A 19,288-nucleotide genomic window follows, 5' to 3' on the forward strand; every position below is an offset into this window, starting at 1 on the left:
TTTTTCACTGCGATTTGTATACAGTTAAGACCGCTTTTGGTTCTTACAAATAGTTTTATCTAACAGATAATAAAAAAACGCAACAGATGGCGTCCCTAACTCAAAACAAGAAAAGTGGAGATTGCCGCCTTTGATTTTACACCCCTCTGCTTTAAGCAGACCGTTTCAGGAAGGGTGGCCAACCCAAATGGCAATAAGATTACCTTCAAAAAAGGCCAAGTGCTTGGAATATTCGAGCCAGTTTTAAGAGTGACCAGAATAGAAGAAAACGTGCCAACAGCTATAGCAGTACACACCAACTTTCCACTGAAAGTTTGGAAAATCTTAAGAAATCATGGGGACATCTATCTGAAGACGAATACCAAAAAGCAGAAGAGTTCATCAAGAACGAAAGTGACATCTTCTTTAAAGGAGAAATAACTGGCCGCACTGACTTAGTGTAACATCGGATAAACACTGACAACTCAACCCCACAAGACAGGCACCAAGACGTCTTCCATTTGCAAAACAAAAAGAAGCTTTTGCCATACTTGAAGATATGCGGAAGGAGAATGTCATCGAAGAGTCGAGTAGCTCCTGGTCTTCTCCAGTGGTGTTGGTAACCAAGAAAGATGGCTCCACGCGGTTCTGTGTCGACTACAGGAGACTAAATAGCGTTACCAATAAGAACAGCTATCCACTGCCCCGTATTGATGATACACTTAGTGCCTTGGCTAAGTCGAAATGGTTTTCCACTGTGAACCTTAAAAGCGGTTATTGGCAAGTTGCAGTACACCCTGCAGACAGAGAGAAGACCGCATTTTCTGCTGGAAATGGGCTCTACAAATTCAAAGTGATGCCATTCGGATTGTGTAATGCACCTGCCACGTTTGAACGTTTAATGGAGCTAGTACTTAGAGGACTTACATGGAAAATCTGTCTGGTATACTTCGACGACATTATGGCAATCGGAAAAGATTTCGACGAACATGTTGCCAATTTGAAAGAAGTTTTTACCAGACTAAGGGACGCTCACCTATAAGTAAATGCCAAGAAGTGCGAGCTCTTCCAAGAAAAATTAGTTTCCTTGGACATGTAATTTCATCCTCAGGAATTGCAGCAGATCAGGCGAAAATAAAAGCAGTACAGGAATGGCCCACACCAAGAAACAAATACGATATCCGAAGCATCCTTGGCCTTTGCAGTTACTATCGTCGCTTCGTGACAGATTTTGGTAAGATTGCCAAACCTCTCCATAATCTGACTGAGAGAAAGCTGTCATTTGACTGGACACCAGAGTGCCAGCTTGCCTTCACCACACTCAAGCATAAATTGACTACGGCTCCAATCCTGGCATATCCGAAAGAACAGGGTCTTCTCGTGCTTGATACAGATGCCTCTCAAAATGGCATCGGGGCGGTGCTTTCCCAAGTACAAGAGGGCGAGGAACGCGTCATAGGATACTTCAGCAAAACTCTGGGAAAAGCAGAAAGAAACTACTGACCATGCAAAGGGAGGAACTGTCGATTCTGCGAGCGCCAAGAAGAACGAGAGGGCCAGATTCTGCAGTTGAGAACCATAGAGGATAGAAGTGACGAAGAAGCTCTAGAAAACCTTCAGGCTGAACAGAAGGAAGATACAGATCTAAAAATAGTTCGGGAGTGGCTGGAAAACGGAGCTAGACCACAGTAGCAGGAGATTGCAAAATATGGGCAAGCAGTAAAGGGCTATTGGCTTCAGTGGGACTCCTTGTGTCTACGAGATGACATCATCACTCGTAAATGGGAGCGTCTAGATGGAACAAGAATAGTGGCCCAAGTTGTTCTCCCAAGGTCATGTGTTAAGGACGTGCTTGCAGAACTCCACGATAGTCGCTCCGGGGAGCATTTTGGAATCAATAGGACTCTAGCTAGAGTTCGTGAGAGGTATTATTGGGTTCATTGTCGGCAAAATGTGGAAGAATGGTGCAAACGATGTGACCTGTGTGCATCCAAGAAGGAACCCAAAACAAGACTTAGGGGAAGACTCCAACAATATATTACTGGAACTCCATGGAAACGAGTTGCTGTAGACATTTTGGGACCATTTCCAGAAACAATATCGGGAAATAAATATTTGATGGTTGCTATGGATTATTTTTCCAAATGGCCTGAAGTAGTTGCACTACCAAACCAAGAAGAATGTCGTTTCCCGACATGGTGTTTCACTTCCGCTTCATTCTGACCAGGAGCGCAACGTCGAATCGGCAGTTTGGAAGACCATGATGGCTTTGTTAGGAATTAAGAAGACCAGAACGACACCGCTCCATCCTCAATCCGACGGGATGGTAGAAAGACATAACCGAACCATCAACAACTAGTTGTCCCTGTTTGTAGACGAAACCCAGAGAGACTGGGACAAACTGGTGCCTCTGTTTCTGCTAGCATACCGAAGTTCTTAACATGATGCAACTAGCTACACCCCAGAAATATTGTTAACTGGTCAAGAGATGAGGCATCCCATCGATCTCCTACATAGTAATCTACCAGACGGAGAGGCGGTTCAAGAGACACTTCCCGAGTATGTCAACGGCCTAAAGGATCGATTTGTTAAGGTCCACGATTTCGCCAGGAACAAGCTGCAACTCACCAGTGACCGGATGAAGGTTAGGTTCGATCAGAAATCTACACCTGTTAGTTTCAAGGAAGGTGATGCAGTTTGGCTTTACCAACCAACGAGAAGGAAAGGTCTAAGTCCCAAGTTAAAGCGGCCCTGGGAGGGACCGTACCTGGTTATTAAGAAGATAAACGACCTTGTGTATAGGGTGCAACTGACTCCACGAAGTGAGCCGAAGGTCGTCCACCTAGAGAGACTGTGTCCTTACGAAAGGCAGAATCCACCGACCTGGTCCATTTAGGTACTGTTCGGGGCGAACAGCCTAAAAGAAGGGGGTGGTGTTATGAATCACCTTAGCATAGCTGTAAGTAAGTTAGTAAGTCAGACTAGTAATGGATCTGACAGTTAAGCATACTTGTCAATTTAGAAGTTTTGTCATTATTTTTGTCACGTTGAAGACAGCCCTACATTCCTCTGCTATCAAAATAAATACAGATTTAAAGTTTCCCACTATCCTACAGGTTGAAGGTTCATATTTTTTAAGATACTCAACTAAAATTTAGATCTTAAACGCGGCCTACTGAGAATCCACAAACAAGGTAAATTTCCGATAGTTTGCTTCGCGCTAGAGATATCGTAAAAAGTTACTTGAACAAGTTGTTCTGAATATTACTCTTACCCCACATACCAAATTTTATGACAAAATTCTCACTTTTAGTTTTTTATTATTTGTAGTCAGGATTCTAAAATTGGAGCGGAGGCCGCCTTTGCTTAATCTCAGGGCAGCGTGTGCTTAAGCGATATGCATCGTTTAGAGAGGGAGACCGAGTCTCCTAAAAACGCTGCTGCGCTGCGCGGAGCATTAGCAAGTGAGCCTGGCCGGCCGGTAGCCTCCGCCCTCGGGACAACCAATTTTAGGGTCCTGACTACATATATATATAGTGAAAAAACTAAAAGTGCGAATTTTGTCATGTTTGATATGTGTGGTTAGAATAATATTTGGAACAACTTGTGTAAGTAACTTTTTTCGATATCTTTAACCTTTTCACTGCGGCTAGTTAGTAAACGGACTAGGAGAGTTCTGGATATTTTCCCATGTAAAATCCCATAAGAAATCGCTAAGGTCCATTCTGCTCGTTTTTGACGCTTTTTGTGGTGGAGGCGCGAAGGCTCGTCGGATCGTGACGTAAGATGGCTCGTTGGAAAGGGAAGGTGGTAACGAAGACGTTAACACAAAAAACAAACGCAAAGATATTGCCCAAAGGGCACTATATCATACCCCCGTTTCTATTGGTCGGATCGTGACGTGTGAGGTATAAATACATGTACTATATTTGATCTAAAACCATAAATTAATTTAGAGTGTATAGCTACATAGACTGTCTGAAAAAAAATGTTAGCAAGGACAGTCATATAGTAAGTAATGGTTCAACATAATATGTATCTGAACACGGTAATAAAGTGATGTTAGAACTTAAGTGATGGAATGTGTAAGTAAAGAGATGTGTTAAAAAATGATGTAAGCAATTCGGTTTAACATAAATTTGATTAAAAAACAAAAATATATTCTTAACAGGAGTCACCAACGTGAAGGTACGACTACATCGACCGCCATATTAGTAGGGATGATGGTTAGTAGGAATGAAATAGTTTACATTATATGATAATATATTTAATAATAGCAATATACTTAACTTACATACTAAAATCAGTTCATTATTATCTAACTAGGTTTAGTAGACATCTTTTTATTGATATGTTGGACATCTTTTATATATTCATATTAATGTTAAAACATCGATACTTTTGGTGTTAATTCATTCGTTACTGTGTTTTGTAGTATTCAAAATGAATTATTGAGGGTAAATTTGATCGATAACTCTAGGTTATCTAATCTTAAAACTAGGGATTTTCCGACTCCTGTTTTGATACAGGCTATCGAAGACTTAAAACTAAATCGAGGAAAGAAGACCATTTAGTTATCGATTGTCTTAACTTGGAGGCTATATGAGCAACGGCTTTTTAATTAACCAGAACGGCTCATTAAGTTGCCTGTTACAGTTATGTGGTCCATATTATCAGATATCTTTTAGTGGTCATAACTAAACATATTGATATTTTTTATATGAGCTAATCTTAATAATTATACTTAATTTAGAGACAATATATGCAAAATTAAGATCTATTAGAATTATCATATGTAAAAACGATGAGTGAGGGATAGGTTGAGAAAAGGAATGTAGTAAAAAGGGTCTGTTCAAGATATATTTAGCATCATGTTAGCTGTAATAAATAAATAAAGTTTTAAAAAATTACTATATTTAATCAACTAAATATGCTAATCTTAATTATATAAAAATGATGAGTGATATTAAATGGTGATAGGAGGAATATAATGAAAAGTGTCTGATTAAAATGTATTTATCAATATTGTAGTTGTAATAAATAGAGTCGAAAAAATGAAAGAATACGCAAGAACGATCACATCAATCACATAAAATCACATATTTTGTATTTGATGTTCTTTTTCTATAAATAACAAACGAAAGAGATAGATTATTAATTATCTTAATAATATGTGATTGATATGATCGTTCATGGGTATTATTTCATTTTTCCGACTCTACATTAAGTTTAAAAAATGACTACATATATTCAATCAGCATTCATCTTAATGTCAATCAAATTATCAAGGATAAATATTAAAATAGGACTGGTTTATTGAAATCTTGCTTTGTGTTAAATCTAATCAACATCCATCTCAAGATTATCAATTAAATAGTGCATCCACGGAAGCGTATTATAAGACTCCGGGAGGTGATGTCTTTTATCATCATACTAAGAAATAATATTGCTCAGAAAGAATAGTTTTGTAATGTCAAGAAAATATATTATTATTACTAATAAAATCAATTTAACATCAAGTATAATTTATTTCTGATAAATGGGTTAGGAGTTTGCAAGAAAGTGAGAGTTTAATCATGTTTAATATATATTTCTTTGGGTATATTAAAATTTATTTGAAATATTTTAGAAAATTATATCTTACATACAAAGATGTATTTCTTAGGCAATATGCCAAGTCGATCTTTCTTAAATATAAATAAAGTTTCTTTATGTCAAGAATTTTTTCTCTCGGTGTATATAATGGTATTGATAATTTCCTCGTATTATTTCTTGTGAATGTTGTAGGATCCCGTTCTAAGTTGTTATGTTCCATTCGATCCAATCTTGACAATTCCTTATTTATAAACGATAAAGGATAATCATTTTTTAATAAAACAGTTAACAATTGTTTTTCTTCTAAAAATGAATTTTCGTTAGAACAAGTAATTTTAGCTCTATCATATAAGGATTTAATGATTCCCGTTTTAACGTTGATGTTGTGATTTGATTTGTAATTGAGATATCTGTTGGTGTGTGTTGGTTTTCTATACACTTGAGTCTCATATTCAATATCCTTTTTTGAGACTAAAACATCGAGGAAAGGAAGGGTGATATTGTATTCCTTTTCCATTGTAAATTTTATTGTCTCTTCTTGATCGTTTATAATATTCAGGAATGTATCCAACAATTCTGATCTATGATATTCTACATATTGAAAACACATCATCTGCATATCTCCATGCACCATACTGTGGGTTTTAAATTTTGTTTAGAAATGATATTAGTTTCGAAATCCTCCATAAATATATTAGCCAATAATGGAGATAAAGAAGAGGCCATTGCTAGACCAAAATTTTGTTTATAGAATTCATTATTTAGTTGAAAATAGATATTATTAGTACATAATGTCAATAACGATAGCTTAATATGAATGGTATGGTGTTGATACAAGCATGCTATTTAGGATGGCAATGAATAAAATTAGGATAGCTATGATCCCAGCAAACAGACTTGAGCCCAGTTACGTGATGATTACGTTAATTTTACGGCAGATTTCAACGAATACGTAACTCGGTGATTTATGACGGGAAAAAAACGTATTTCAGTGCCAAATCATTCACCTATATATTAGTGCTTCCTTTATACATGTTTGACATTAGAATAATATAAAATCATAATGACGAATATAGTACATGTTTTGTATAGTAGGTGTGAATGTCGGTTACATCGAAAAGGTACGTTTATTTCACGTAATAATCACGAAACAGAAATAACTTTCTTTGGTTAAATTTTGAAAAATATTTTGGAAAACAAAATTTTACAACGGTGTTGGTTAAATACGTATCGCTTGAATTTTACTCACTGTATTTTATGGACGTCGAACAATTCGATGTATTTCACGTAAAAGTAATGTAGATAATACCAATATTTAAACAAAAAGTTCATGATTTCGCTTTTAAAATCATTTAGCATAACTATTTCAATCCAACCTTGATTTGAAGCTAGTTTTGCTATTTTTTTCTTAAAAATATCACAGGAGCTAAAATAATGTTGAGCCTAATTTTCAAATCGCGCTCGGTGATGACTTACTACCAAGCCTTTCTCCTCCTTTAAATACCATCACGTGACTAACATAGTTGGTTCGAAAACTAAATTAATCGATTTATCGAATAATACGTTTCGATATGATTATTTTTTTATATTATTCTGGTATTTAAATAGATTTTTAGTAAAACAAATTAGTTAATAGTAGAAGAAATTAAAAAAAAAGAAAATATGTAATACTAATTTAATGTAAGTAGAATAGTTTAACTGTAATTTAAACATAATCATTTTTTATAATTGATGATCATAACCTCTAATATCAGCTTCTCACATTTCCATCACATTTCTCATTTCTCACAACTACAACAAAAAGTAAAACGTGAAGAGCTTTCGTTTCCCTCGTTTTATTTTAGGCGGGTTTATTTATAATAATGTCTTCCGTATTAACGTTTACCTCACTGCTCGAGGGTTGAAGTGCAATTAGAAAAACACAAGAAGTGTCCTCCGCTAAATAAAAAGTGACCTGTGTTGTGTTTGAATATTTTTTGATGTGTCTTTAGGTCGGTACCATTTTTGGTGCATTATCTTGTATAATAATTATACAAGACAAATGTTTTAAGTACTAGTATACACTTTAGAAGACCAAAAATAATCATTTTTTTCAAGAATGTTTTTCTCAGAACCTGTATTAAAAATGAACATAAAACTTTTTACGTATTAATATCTAACTCTTAAAGAAAACAAAAAATATATCTTTTTTCATTTATGCACGTGCACTAATATTATAGAGGGCGCAAAAGTCAAGTCCTCGAAAAATGATGGCGGACGGTTAATCTCAGGATTGGGGTATCTGAAACAAAAAAATCGTACTGCATTTGAAAAAGGAAGGTTTCTTACGTGACAATTTACCACAATTTGACCAAAAAATAAAAAATACATATTTTTTAACCATGAAAAACTGAAGAAAAACGGGCGATTTTTTCACAAATTTTTTTCAAATTTCCGTAAAATCTTATTTTTACGGAATTTTTCATTAAAGGTAGTAAATTGTCACGTAGGAGACCTTCCTTTTTCAAATGCCATACGATTTTTTGGTTTCAGAGATCCCAATCCTGAGATTAACTGTCCGCCATCGGAACTACTTTTTTTCGAGGCCTCGAATTTGGCGCCCTCTACAACATTAGTGTACGTGCATAAATGAAAAAAGATATATTTTTTGTATTTTCTAAGAGTTAGATATTAATATGTAAAAAGTTTTATGTTCATTTTTAATAAGGGTTCTCAGGAAAAAAATCTTGAAAAAATGCTAATTTTTGGTCTTTTAAAGTGTACTAGTACCTTAAAGTCTCTAAATTCTACTAAATAAATACATACATTGGTAATACTTTATATGCGTGTTTTATTTATATCATAGGAGGATGAGGATAATAATTACGTGATTCGTAAGTTAAAGAGTCGAATTCTTTACGTGAACCGAGGACGTATCTTTCACGTGAAAACTAATATATACGTTCCCTAAAAGATACGTTAATCAACACGTATTTGCAACGTGAATTTCCCGAAACATTTTATTGCTATTTAAAGTAGATAACACGTCTATTGAAAACGAGTTATTCACGTAATTTAAAGACGTATTTTCAATGTGACATTCCAACCAAATGTTCACGTAAAATTCACGTAAGCAATTTACGTATATTGGTGACAAATGTACTCAAAATTCACGTCATTAACACATCGGTCTGTTTGCTGGGATGGTAACCAACGTTCTGAAAGGACATGGTACATGAAGAAGAAGAATATGAAATAAATTATATGAAACAATACAAGCCTTCAGAGTTCCTGTTAAACTGATGAGAAGTTATTGGCTGATGGCCTTGCGTAGTTTTGAAAATGTTCATAATAAACTCATGAACTCACATCAAAAAGCTTTCAAACATCAAGAATATCAAAATAACAACATTGGTCTAATATTTTTATTACAATACAAAAATAAATAGCTACTATTGTTCTTTCTTCTCTTCAATATTTTTTGAACGTCGTGGCAATAGATACTTCTGCAAGGCTGAAATTGGCATTTCGAAAAATAATGTCACCAAGAGAGCTACAAGAAAAGAAGCTGCAACATCTCCCAGCAGATAATAAGCCTATAAAATAAATAATACTTTAATATACGGATCACGGGATTTTTTTGCTATTGGTTTCAAATGAAATACACACAACCAAACTTACAGTTGAGTCCACGAGTCTTTACCCGTGAGTCATTAATACCTGGAGAAGTAAAACACATATTTAATAACTCAAATTTTAACCTGTAATAGGAGCAGTACCTACTTACTGTAACTTGCTGTTGCGTTTAGTAAATTTGAATTTCCGACTTATTTCGTATGCCTTAAATGATGACGCACGGGTAAAGATTCGTGGACTCAACTGTATATGGAATCACCATGTATTTCAAAGCAATATTTATTTGTTTTGAAAAAACTTGTTAATGTTGCGAAGAACAAAGGTTTTTATTGAAAATACACAAATCGATAAGACAATCAGATAGTACAGCTCGGTACAGTATAGGTTATTTGCTTAAGTTGCAAATTGAACGAAAATAAATAAACTAACTTTTGCGCCCAAAAACGAAAATATGTCTCATGTGGGGTTATAGAACTTAGAACGGGGAAAGATTATTGGTCTTGTTGAGCAAATAATGTTCTCAGAGGGACATAGCTGCAGAGCTAGGCGTAGCACAGTACGTTCTGGCCAAAACCTAAGCTAGGTAACAGGAACTAGGAAAGCTCAAAAATAAACCAGGGTAAGTCGCCAAAAAGTAATAACGGCTCTCCACAATCGTTTAATTGTCCAATCAGCTGGAAGACACCCAACCATTTCTCACCTGCAGCTCCAAAGGCAGCTTTTGGAAGCTACAGTTGTAACTGTTTAAGTTGAAACGATAAGAAGAAGAGTTCGTGCCAAGAAGTATACAGCAGGAGACAGTTATGGGTTCTCGAGTTATCCAGGCAGCACAAGATTGATCGCCTAAACTGGTGCCTTCACGACCAAAACTGGAACATTGGGAATTGACAAAATGTGCTATTTTCAAAAAAAGTCAGGATTTGTGTAAAATCACATGACCCATGAAATCGTGTACTTAGAGGTCCAGGAAGACAAGCAAGAACGAAAATGGTCGGATCTGGTCATAAATATAAAAGGGGAAGTGTAATGTTCTGGAGAGGAATTGTGATCCGTAAAAAAAACTCCATTAATTTTCATCTAATCAACTTTAATTGCTCACAGGTATGTTCATAACCTGTAGTTAGGCTCTGGAGAGATGCTTACTTTTACTTTACTCCTCTTGATTCCATTTGGAACATAGGGCCTCTACAGTCCCCCTCCATTCATCTCTGTTTCTGGCCAGAAACAGAACTGGAGAGATGCAATAGGAGAAAATTTAATTTGTATGCATGATAATGAACCTCCACATACCATTAGAGTGACTAGAGATATCATTGAAGTAGAAAGTATCCATTGTTTGGAGTGGCCTGCTTGCTCACCCGGGCCCATGTGTTTAAAGTACTTATCACTTTCAAAAACTAAATAGTTAATGTTTCTGTTGTTTAGAAAATTGCATACAGACAAAAAAAATTAAAATCGTGTTTTTATTTTGATTCCACATTTTGCTGGATCCACGCTGGATCCAGCTGGATTCAGGCCAATCTTGCAAAAATCCAGGTGGATTGAAAATGCTGCTGGATTGCAATCCCTATGCATTACCAACTTAAAAACAACGTTTCAAAATTAAATAAGCCCAAATTATATAAAATAAAAATGTATACCATTTTTATTCAGTTGCAATGCGAGGCCAGAAATGTCTTAATTTTTACTTAGATTAGAGAGCGCAACCAGCACTCTTATCGACGATTTCACCTCTTTGCAATTTTGCAAGAGAAAAGCAACCTATGCATTCTCTGAAGAGCCTCTAACAAGAGGTGAAATCGTCGATAAGAGTGCTGGTTGCGCTCTCTAATCTAAGTAAAAATTAAGACATTTTTGGCCTCGCATTGCAACTGAATAAAAATGGTATACATTTTTATTTTATAGTAGTATTACTCCGTGGAGTAACTAGGTGCATTCTCAGTTGGAACTTTACCAAGCTGCAGACGGGGGTTGTGAATTGCATAGTGTAGAATTCCTTCCCTTTTGTCTTCACTGCAGCATTCATTTCACTTGCAAATTGTAGAAGCCTTGGAGGTGTCACCAGGGAAATGTACCAATAAGTTTTCAATTTAAAAATCTTTTAGTAATATTTTTAATATTTTTCAATATTATTAATGTTGCTATTAGGATTGAAAAACTTCATCTTTTAAGCCCAAATTACTTATCGGAAACTGATAAAATTAGTGACGATTTTCAAGGCTCAAAAACACAAGTAAAAGATATAATTTTTAACATATTACGAAGTAAATGAACTCAAGTTTAAACCTTCTTCTATCAGCCCCCCATAAGAATTATTGGCATGTTTTATTTTAAAACATGGTTTTTTAATTGAAGAACTTATGAGAGCACGGGCAATCGGGCTGCATTAACAACTAAAAACCAATGTTTTAAAATGAAATAAGCCCAAATTACTTATCGGAAACTGATAAAATAAGGTTCTAATTTGAATTTAGGTACAGTCGGTCTCCGATAACCCGAAAGTTCGGCTAACCCGGACCGATTTTCATCAGACAAAACAAACATTTTTTCAGTTTGACTGCGTTTTTTACCAAGTAACAGTAGTTAACAATATAACAATAACAAGTTAACAATACTGTATACAACTGTACGTAATTTAGATGTACCTATTGTCCATATGTATTTCATGTTTTCGCAATTATAAATAGAGTTTACCTGTAAGTATACATTGTTTTGCTAATTTTTACGATATCCTCCAGCTAACCCGGATTTTCGATAACCCGGATCGGTCGCGGTCCAGATTATTCCGACTTATCGAGGTTCCACTGTACTTCGTAATTTCAAAAATAATATTTTATATAATTATAATTGTATTATTGAGCTTTAAAATCGTTATTTTTCGTTTTTTTTTTCTTTTAAATTGTGTATCACTCGAAGACGATCAACTTTAGAAAAAAAGTACAAAAGGCCCTTTTTGTCTCTAATGATCCAAAGAAACTAAAATAATGTCTGCTTGGACAGAAAAATTGATTTTTATGATGTTTTAATTTTTTTTTAACAAATGTAGCAATAACTCCGAAATCTCGGCAATTAGGTAGATATTATGGAAAAACTAAATGCATGGCAATAAGAAAGGACCATTGGATATCTGGATCATATCCTGAGCGGGGAAAAATACGCAATCCCTCAACTAACCATCCAAGGAAAGATTGCGGGCAAGAGAGGAGTAGGTCGCAAGTAAATGTCGTGGCTGCGAAATACATATAAAGGAGAGAACTGGAGAGGCATAAATAACACCGCATAACTACCGCATCACAAGACCCTTACTCACTACAACCTATAAAAATCGTGCAAGCCGTTTCTGAGATAGTTGAGCTACCGAGGAGCTTAGAGCTACGAGATGTATCTATGTCAATAGGCCACAATAATTAATGTAGATACCATTCAGGGAAGACTGGAAGGAATGTGCACTGATGGCTCAACATCTTTGGAACATGTAGGAGCCCGCATAACATGGACAAATTAAGGGATTTATTTTTCCCGGTAAGTCTATCTAAGGATGTCACAATTTTCCAGGGGGAAATAACGGCAATCCATCACTGCGTGGAAGAAATAGAAATGCAGGAAAGAACATTCCGTTCAATTTCCATCTTCACAGATAGTCAGGCAGCGCTTAAGGCACTCAATTCTCTAGAGGTCAATTCTAAGGTAGTATGGGATTGTGTGTGTGCCCTAAATAAACTAGGAGACCGGGACAAGGTTACGGTTGCCTGGGTATCGGGACACGAGGGTTATAAAGGCAATGAAAAAGTAGAGGAAATGGCCAAAGAAAGCTCATAGACCGGGAGATATTATACAGAAGTTCAGCCACGATTTTCTCAGTCCTGCCTTTTGCAGTACTGGAAGGGTAGACGAAGTACTTACAATCTGTGGAAACATCCACTTTCCTGTAAAAACTAGATTTTCCCAAAAAATAAAAATAGGGTTTTGCGATGAATTTCTGAGTCCTGCCATATCCGTAGAATGACAGGATACTATCGATTTTATGAAGAAAATTTTTTGGGCAGGATGGTTGCAAACGGGCTAACGGAGTATATATGTATACAAACATGTAAGGAAAATAATAAAATTTTCATGATTTTCTGGGTCCTGCGAACTAAATAAATTAAACATATTTATTTCAAAATGATCAAAAAAAATATTGGCATGACGTCTCCTAATGTTTAAGTATACTTGTCGCTTGGAAAATTCTGCGGAAAATTTTCACCCTGACTCCGTGATTTTCTGAGTCCTGCCTTTAAAAAGTTTTAATACTCAAATGCTATCAATACTTTTTCGGTACTCGGCAGGAAGGTTAAACGGTTCTAGCATTGTATAACTAGACCATTGTGTAAATAAACAATGGTTCTAGTAAGACGACAGGAGTCCTAGATTTGTAAGAAAATTCGTGAAAAATTCCACGATGTTCTGAGTCATGCCATTTTGCATATGTTTCAAGAATCTTAATTTAAGTCTATTTACAAAAAGGCAGGATGGTTTTATAGTTATTTCGTATACAGGGTGGGGCATTAGTGTGACAAAGTCCAATTACTCGTTTGTCGTAAGAGATACGAAAAAAGTTATTAAGGTAAAACGTGGGGCACAGATAGAATCATAATTTAAAAATATTTTCTAATATACAGGACTACCCGTATTGGAATGGAATACCCTGTATATAATTTTATGATTCCTAAGATCATTCTAAGACAATTTAACACAATTCACCTAATCCAAAGATGTTTCCTAAGGGAGCTAGAGCTCTTTGAAGATGGCGCCTTGTAATTAGTTTTTTTTAATCGCCAGAACGCTTCCATTTCGATACACAAAAACTGGTCCGTCTTTTTATCTTCCAAAGATACCTAAATCGATTCCATCAATTGCGAATCTCTAGTACCGGTCATAAGAGTCCGTTTTGGGTAGGACAACGGTTATTTTATCGCATAACTTATTTGTACTTAACTTTTAAGCATTTTTGACACTATATTATTAAATTGTGAGGTATTCTAGTACTAAAAGGTACTCTTGCTTTAAGTCGGTAGGATGCACCGTTTTCTAGAAAAATCAATTTTAAAATTTTTCGTATTTTGAATTTAAGAAAAATTTTGAATAAAAAAATATAAAAAAAACGGTGTATTTATCGACTTAAAGCAAGAGTAACTTTTAGTACTAAAATACCTCATAATTTAATACACTACTATCAAAAATGCTTAAAAATTAAAACAAGTTATGAGATTTCGTTGATCTACCCGAGACGGACGCCTATGACCGATACTATAAATTCACAATTGATAAAATCGATTCATCTCTGGAAGATAAATAAACGTACCAGTTTTCGTTTTTCTAAATAGTTTTTTTTATTTTTTTTTCAAATTCAAAAACCGCCAAATTTTTCAAATCAATTTTTATAGAACCTGGCGTATTCTACCGACTTAAAGCAAGAGTATCTTTTAGTACAAAAATACACACACAGAAAAGTTATGCAATAAAATATCCGTTTCCCTATCCTAAACGGACGCCTATGACCGGTACTGAAAATTGACAATTGATGGAATCGATTTATCTCTGAAAGATAAATAGGTGTACCAATTTTCGTTTTTCTAAGTAGAAGTGTTCTGGAGCTATTTAAAAAAAAACTAATTACAATACACCATCTTTAAAGAGCTCATTTTCGGACTAGGTGAATTGAGTTAAATTTTCTTAAAATTATCTGAGAAATCTCCGGGCTTCGTTTGTTAGAAGAGTTTCTGGACACCCTGTATAATAGGTACAATCCCTACTATAACCAATTAATTGTAAAATTATTGATTTTCTTCCTATTACCTTTATTACGTTTACTTAAATACAAATATGATCTAATCGCTTAAAATAAAGATCTTACAGTTTGGTATTAGATTTGAAAGGTGTGTAAAAATCCGAGACATTACTCAGGAAAATAATATTTAATACCGTACGATTGTTTTAACGATATAAAAATTAATTTTTATGTATTAAATATCTTTGCGATTATCCTGCCACGTTGTAAACGGTTTTAGATTAGTATTTTTTAAGCATAATTGACAGTCCATGACTCAGAAAATGTGGTGATATGAATATGTTTGTATAACAACCAGCTATAATTTTATAGACTTAAAATTTTATTTTTATATACGAAATAACTACACAACCATCCTGCCTCTTTGTAAAGAGCTTTATATTAACATTCTTGAGATATTATGTGCAAAATGGCATGAGTCAGAAAATCGTGTAACTTTCCACGAATTTTCTTACACATTTTTTAACTATGTATAGGAAAAAAGGTGTAACTAAACATCCTGCCATTTTAAATAATGTCTACTTGAATTATTTATTTTATAATAAAATTTATTTTATGACTCAGAAAATCACGGAACCAGGGTGAAAATTTTCCACAGAATTTTAAAAGGGACAAGTGCAGTTAAAATTAGGAGACGTCATGCCAACATTTTTTTCGATCATTTTCAAATAATTATGTTTAATTGATTAAGTTGGCAGGAATCAGAAAATTATGAAAATTTCATTATTTTCATTACATGTTTGTATATCTATATACTCCCTTAGTCCTCTTGCAACTTTCCTGCCCAAAAAATTTTCTTCATAAAATTGGTAGTATCCTGTCATTCTATGGATATGGCAAGACTCAGAAATTCATCGCAACTCCCCATTTTTTCCTCTTGAAAAATCTAATTTTCACAGGAAAATGTCACAGGAAACCCGTGGATTTTTCCATAAATTGTAAGTATTTTTTCTAATCTTCCAGTATTGCAAAGGACAGGACTTAGAAAATCGTGAGGAACGGCTGCAGGAAAGTGGTAGCTTACAAATCTTTGGAATGGTGGAGGAATTCACCAGGACAAAGACAGGCTAAAGAGTTCATTACAGAACATTTGCTAAAATTTAGGGCAGACCTAATAAGCAAAGACAGGAAAACAGTCAAATCCATAGTAGATCTGCTCACAGGGCACTATAAGCTGAATAGGTACTTGAAGCTGATGGGATTGTCAGATGATGACCTGTGCAGTCCACTAGCAAATGGCTACATGAAATTTTTAGTCTCGAAGCTATTAGACCTTTTAAAAAGGGTCATGCTAAAGAATGTAATCTAGGACTAAAGGACCACAATAGATTTTAAAACGTCGCAGTGGAATAGGTCAAAAGGCTACCTTTTACGAGTAAATGTATCTATCTATCGATCTACTCTGGTTTTTACTTACAATTTGTATTTCGGAAACATATGCAGGAGCTCTCGCTACTGCTGCTCTGGATAAAATTATTGTACATTGTACTAGATAAACACTATAAGACAATCTGCCCAAAATATACACCGGGTGCCATTTTAATACATGTTCGGGAATTCCTAAAAGTAAATGAAATTTTTTTTTATCATTATTTATTAATACTGTCTGGAGAGAAACTTATTATTAAAACTGTTTGTAACGGAAGAAGAATTTGAAATACTAAATACATTCTTCAAACTACCATCAAGACGTTTGTATACATGAGTCTTACCGTAAGATCAACCAGGAAAGGTAATCTGGAATCAAATTGATTACATAATGGTGAACAAGAGATTCCATAATGGTACCCCGGTGCTGACATATATCTTCGGATCATATTCATGTTGTTGGTATATTTAAGTTTAGATTTACGAAGGTTACAAAAAATAATAGTAATAAAAAATGCGATATGAGAAGACTAAACTGCAAGGAAATGAAAAAGACAGTCAGATGCAGGGCCGTCTTAACCCGGGGGTGCAAGGGGTGCGAAGCACCCGGGCGCCAAGTCCAAGAGGCGCAAGCCGAACTCTTGCTAGGCTCAAACTTGCGCTTCTGGTCCTTAAAAAAACTACAAATAACAAAATTATACAAGTGCACTTTCGGTATTTTTTACAAGGGCATTAATGCTTAATAGTACCACACCTACGATATGAAAATGAAATATGAAACCCATTTAGATTAGGAGCAAAGTTCCGATTCTGCTGACAAAAGTATAATTATTGCGGTTTTGCGGAGCTATGTATGTATAATAAAAGCGCCGCATTACTATGTAGTCGTTATTTTTTAAAGGTGGCGGCAGAATCTTTTATGATGGCCGAAGTTAGTCAGTTTTTTATTACCGGTTACTGATACTACCGAACAAGGATTAGCAAATTATTTGTTAGAATGTTTGAAATTAATGAATATTGAATAATTGAATAATATTGAATAATGAATATTGATTTAGATTATTTACGACGCCAAGGGTATGATAACGGGATAAATATCAGAGGAAAAAATATGGGTCTTCAAAAAAATTTTTAGCCTTAGATTAATCCTGGTGCTCTTATGTTCCTTGTGCAGCTCACAGCCTTAATTTAATGCTAAAATTATGTTGTTAAATGCTCATTGGAAATAACAATTTGTTTTTCAATTGTTCAAGAAATTTATGTTTTTTTCCTCATCAACATTACGGTTGAATGTCATAATGAATAAGATACCCACTTTTACATTAAAAGCGCTTTCAAATACGCGATATGAGAGTAGAATTGACTCATTAAAAATACTTCGTTTTCATATGGGGAAAATTTACGATGTATTATCCTCAATTGTTGACAACAATACGACAATGACACAAGAGACATCGCAAGCTGATTGATGACAAAATTAAAGAACTTTAAGTTTATCGGCTCTGTCGTGACATGGTACAATATTTTAGCAAAGGTTTAATACTATTATCAACAAAACTTTGCAAACGAGAGATATTATTATTTCCGAAGCTGTCAAAGATGCTTGATCAAGTCAATAAAGATTTAGCCAATAACCAGAGGAGGATTTGAAGATTTGCTGTCCCTGGGCTATCCACAATTTGCCGCCCTCCACTCCGCATTTTTTCCTTTTTTACCAAAATTTGACGCCCCCTAAATTCTGCCGCCCTGGGCTATAGCCTATTCAGACCATATGTAAATCTAGCCCTGTCAATAACCACACTGACACTGCGTTTGAGCAGATATTAATTGACTCAGTATCAATTGCTAAAGAACTAGATTGCGAAACTAAATTTTCTGAAACTGTTCGTCCATGTCCCCGAAAAATACATCTCAATCTCAATTACGAGGCTTCAGATGAGCCTCTTTTAGACTCGGAACAAAATTTTAAAGTTAACTTATTATTATTTATTGGACATTGTCATTGCAAAATTAGGTGAAAGATTTGAAATGTTGAGCAAACATAATTATAATTTTTCTTTCCTGGAAAATGTATTGAGTTGGAGAAACTCAAAAAAAGAAAAAACTTAAAAACAACGCAATGTTTAAATTAAAAAAAAAAGCGCATGAAATGAGAATGAATTAGAATTTCTTACCAATATTTTTTATAAATAAAGACATAACCCCGCTCGATATTATCAGTTATATGTATATTCTAATAATTTATTTTGTGTTTTCCCAAATTTTCTAGGTGTCTAAGGATATATTTAACACTTCCAGTAACAGTAGCTGAAGATATAAGGTCTTTTTGTAAACTTAAATTGATCAAAACTTATTTGCACTCAACAATGGCCTAAGACAAATTAACAAACCCGGCTTTAATACTTAAGTATAGAAAAGCAAGTAAAAATAGATATCACCTAAGTAATAAAAACTTTTGCCAAATTAAAAGCTAGAAAAATTGACTTTGATATGTATTATAAAATTGATCTTGTTTGAATACTGAAACCACGTATTTTAATATAGTTTAATTAGTTTTAATTTTACCGTAACTATAACCTACACAGTGCGTCCATAAAGTAACGCATAAATTCATTATTTCGTAAACCGGCGACTTTAAGGAAAAATCCCGACACAGGTCGATTTTTGTTTTTAATTTCCGATTTTTTGGCATATATATATATCATGTTAGTGACATCATCCATCTGGGCGTGATGACGTAATCGATGTTTTTTTAAATGAGAATAGGGGTCATGTGATAGCTCATTTGAAAGGATATTCAATTCTCTATTCCATAATATAACCATTAACATAATTATTTATACAAGGTGTTCAAAAAAACATTTTTTTAATTAAAATAATTGAGACAAAAAGAAGAATGTA

The 19,288-nt window shown here is 34.5% G+C and overlaps 1 protein-coding gene across 1 annotated transcript in view; it reads right to left on the minus strand.

Moving 5' to 3' along the window:
- Positions 1-8,964: 8,964 nt before the first annotated feature.
- LOC126892661 (nose resistant to fluoxetine protein 6-like) overlaps positions 8,965-19,288 on the minus strand; it is a 142,736-nt gene continuing 132,412 nt past the window's right edge. The window contains exons 10-11 of the mRNA XM_050662303.1: positions 16,437-16,579; positions 8,965-9,149 (exon numbers count right to left, since the gene is read on the minus strand). Coding sequence (XP_050518260.1) covers positions 9,006-9,149; positions 16,437-16,579 — 287 coding nt within the window. The 3' untranslated portion in view covers positions 8,965-9,005. The remainder of the gene's footprint in view (positions 9,150-16,436; positions 16,580-19,288) is intronic.

Source organism: Diabrotica virgifera, chromosome 9, assembly GCF_917563875.1.
Source record: "Diabrotica virgifera virgifera chromosome 9, PGI_DIABVI_V3a".
Classification (NCBI taxonomy): Eukaryota; Metazoa; Arthropoda; class Insecta; order Coleoptera; family Chrysomelidae; genus Diabrotica; species Diabrotica virgifera.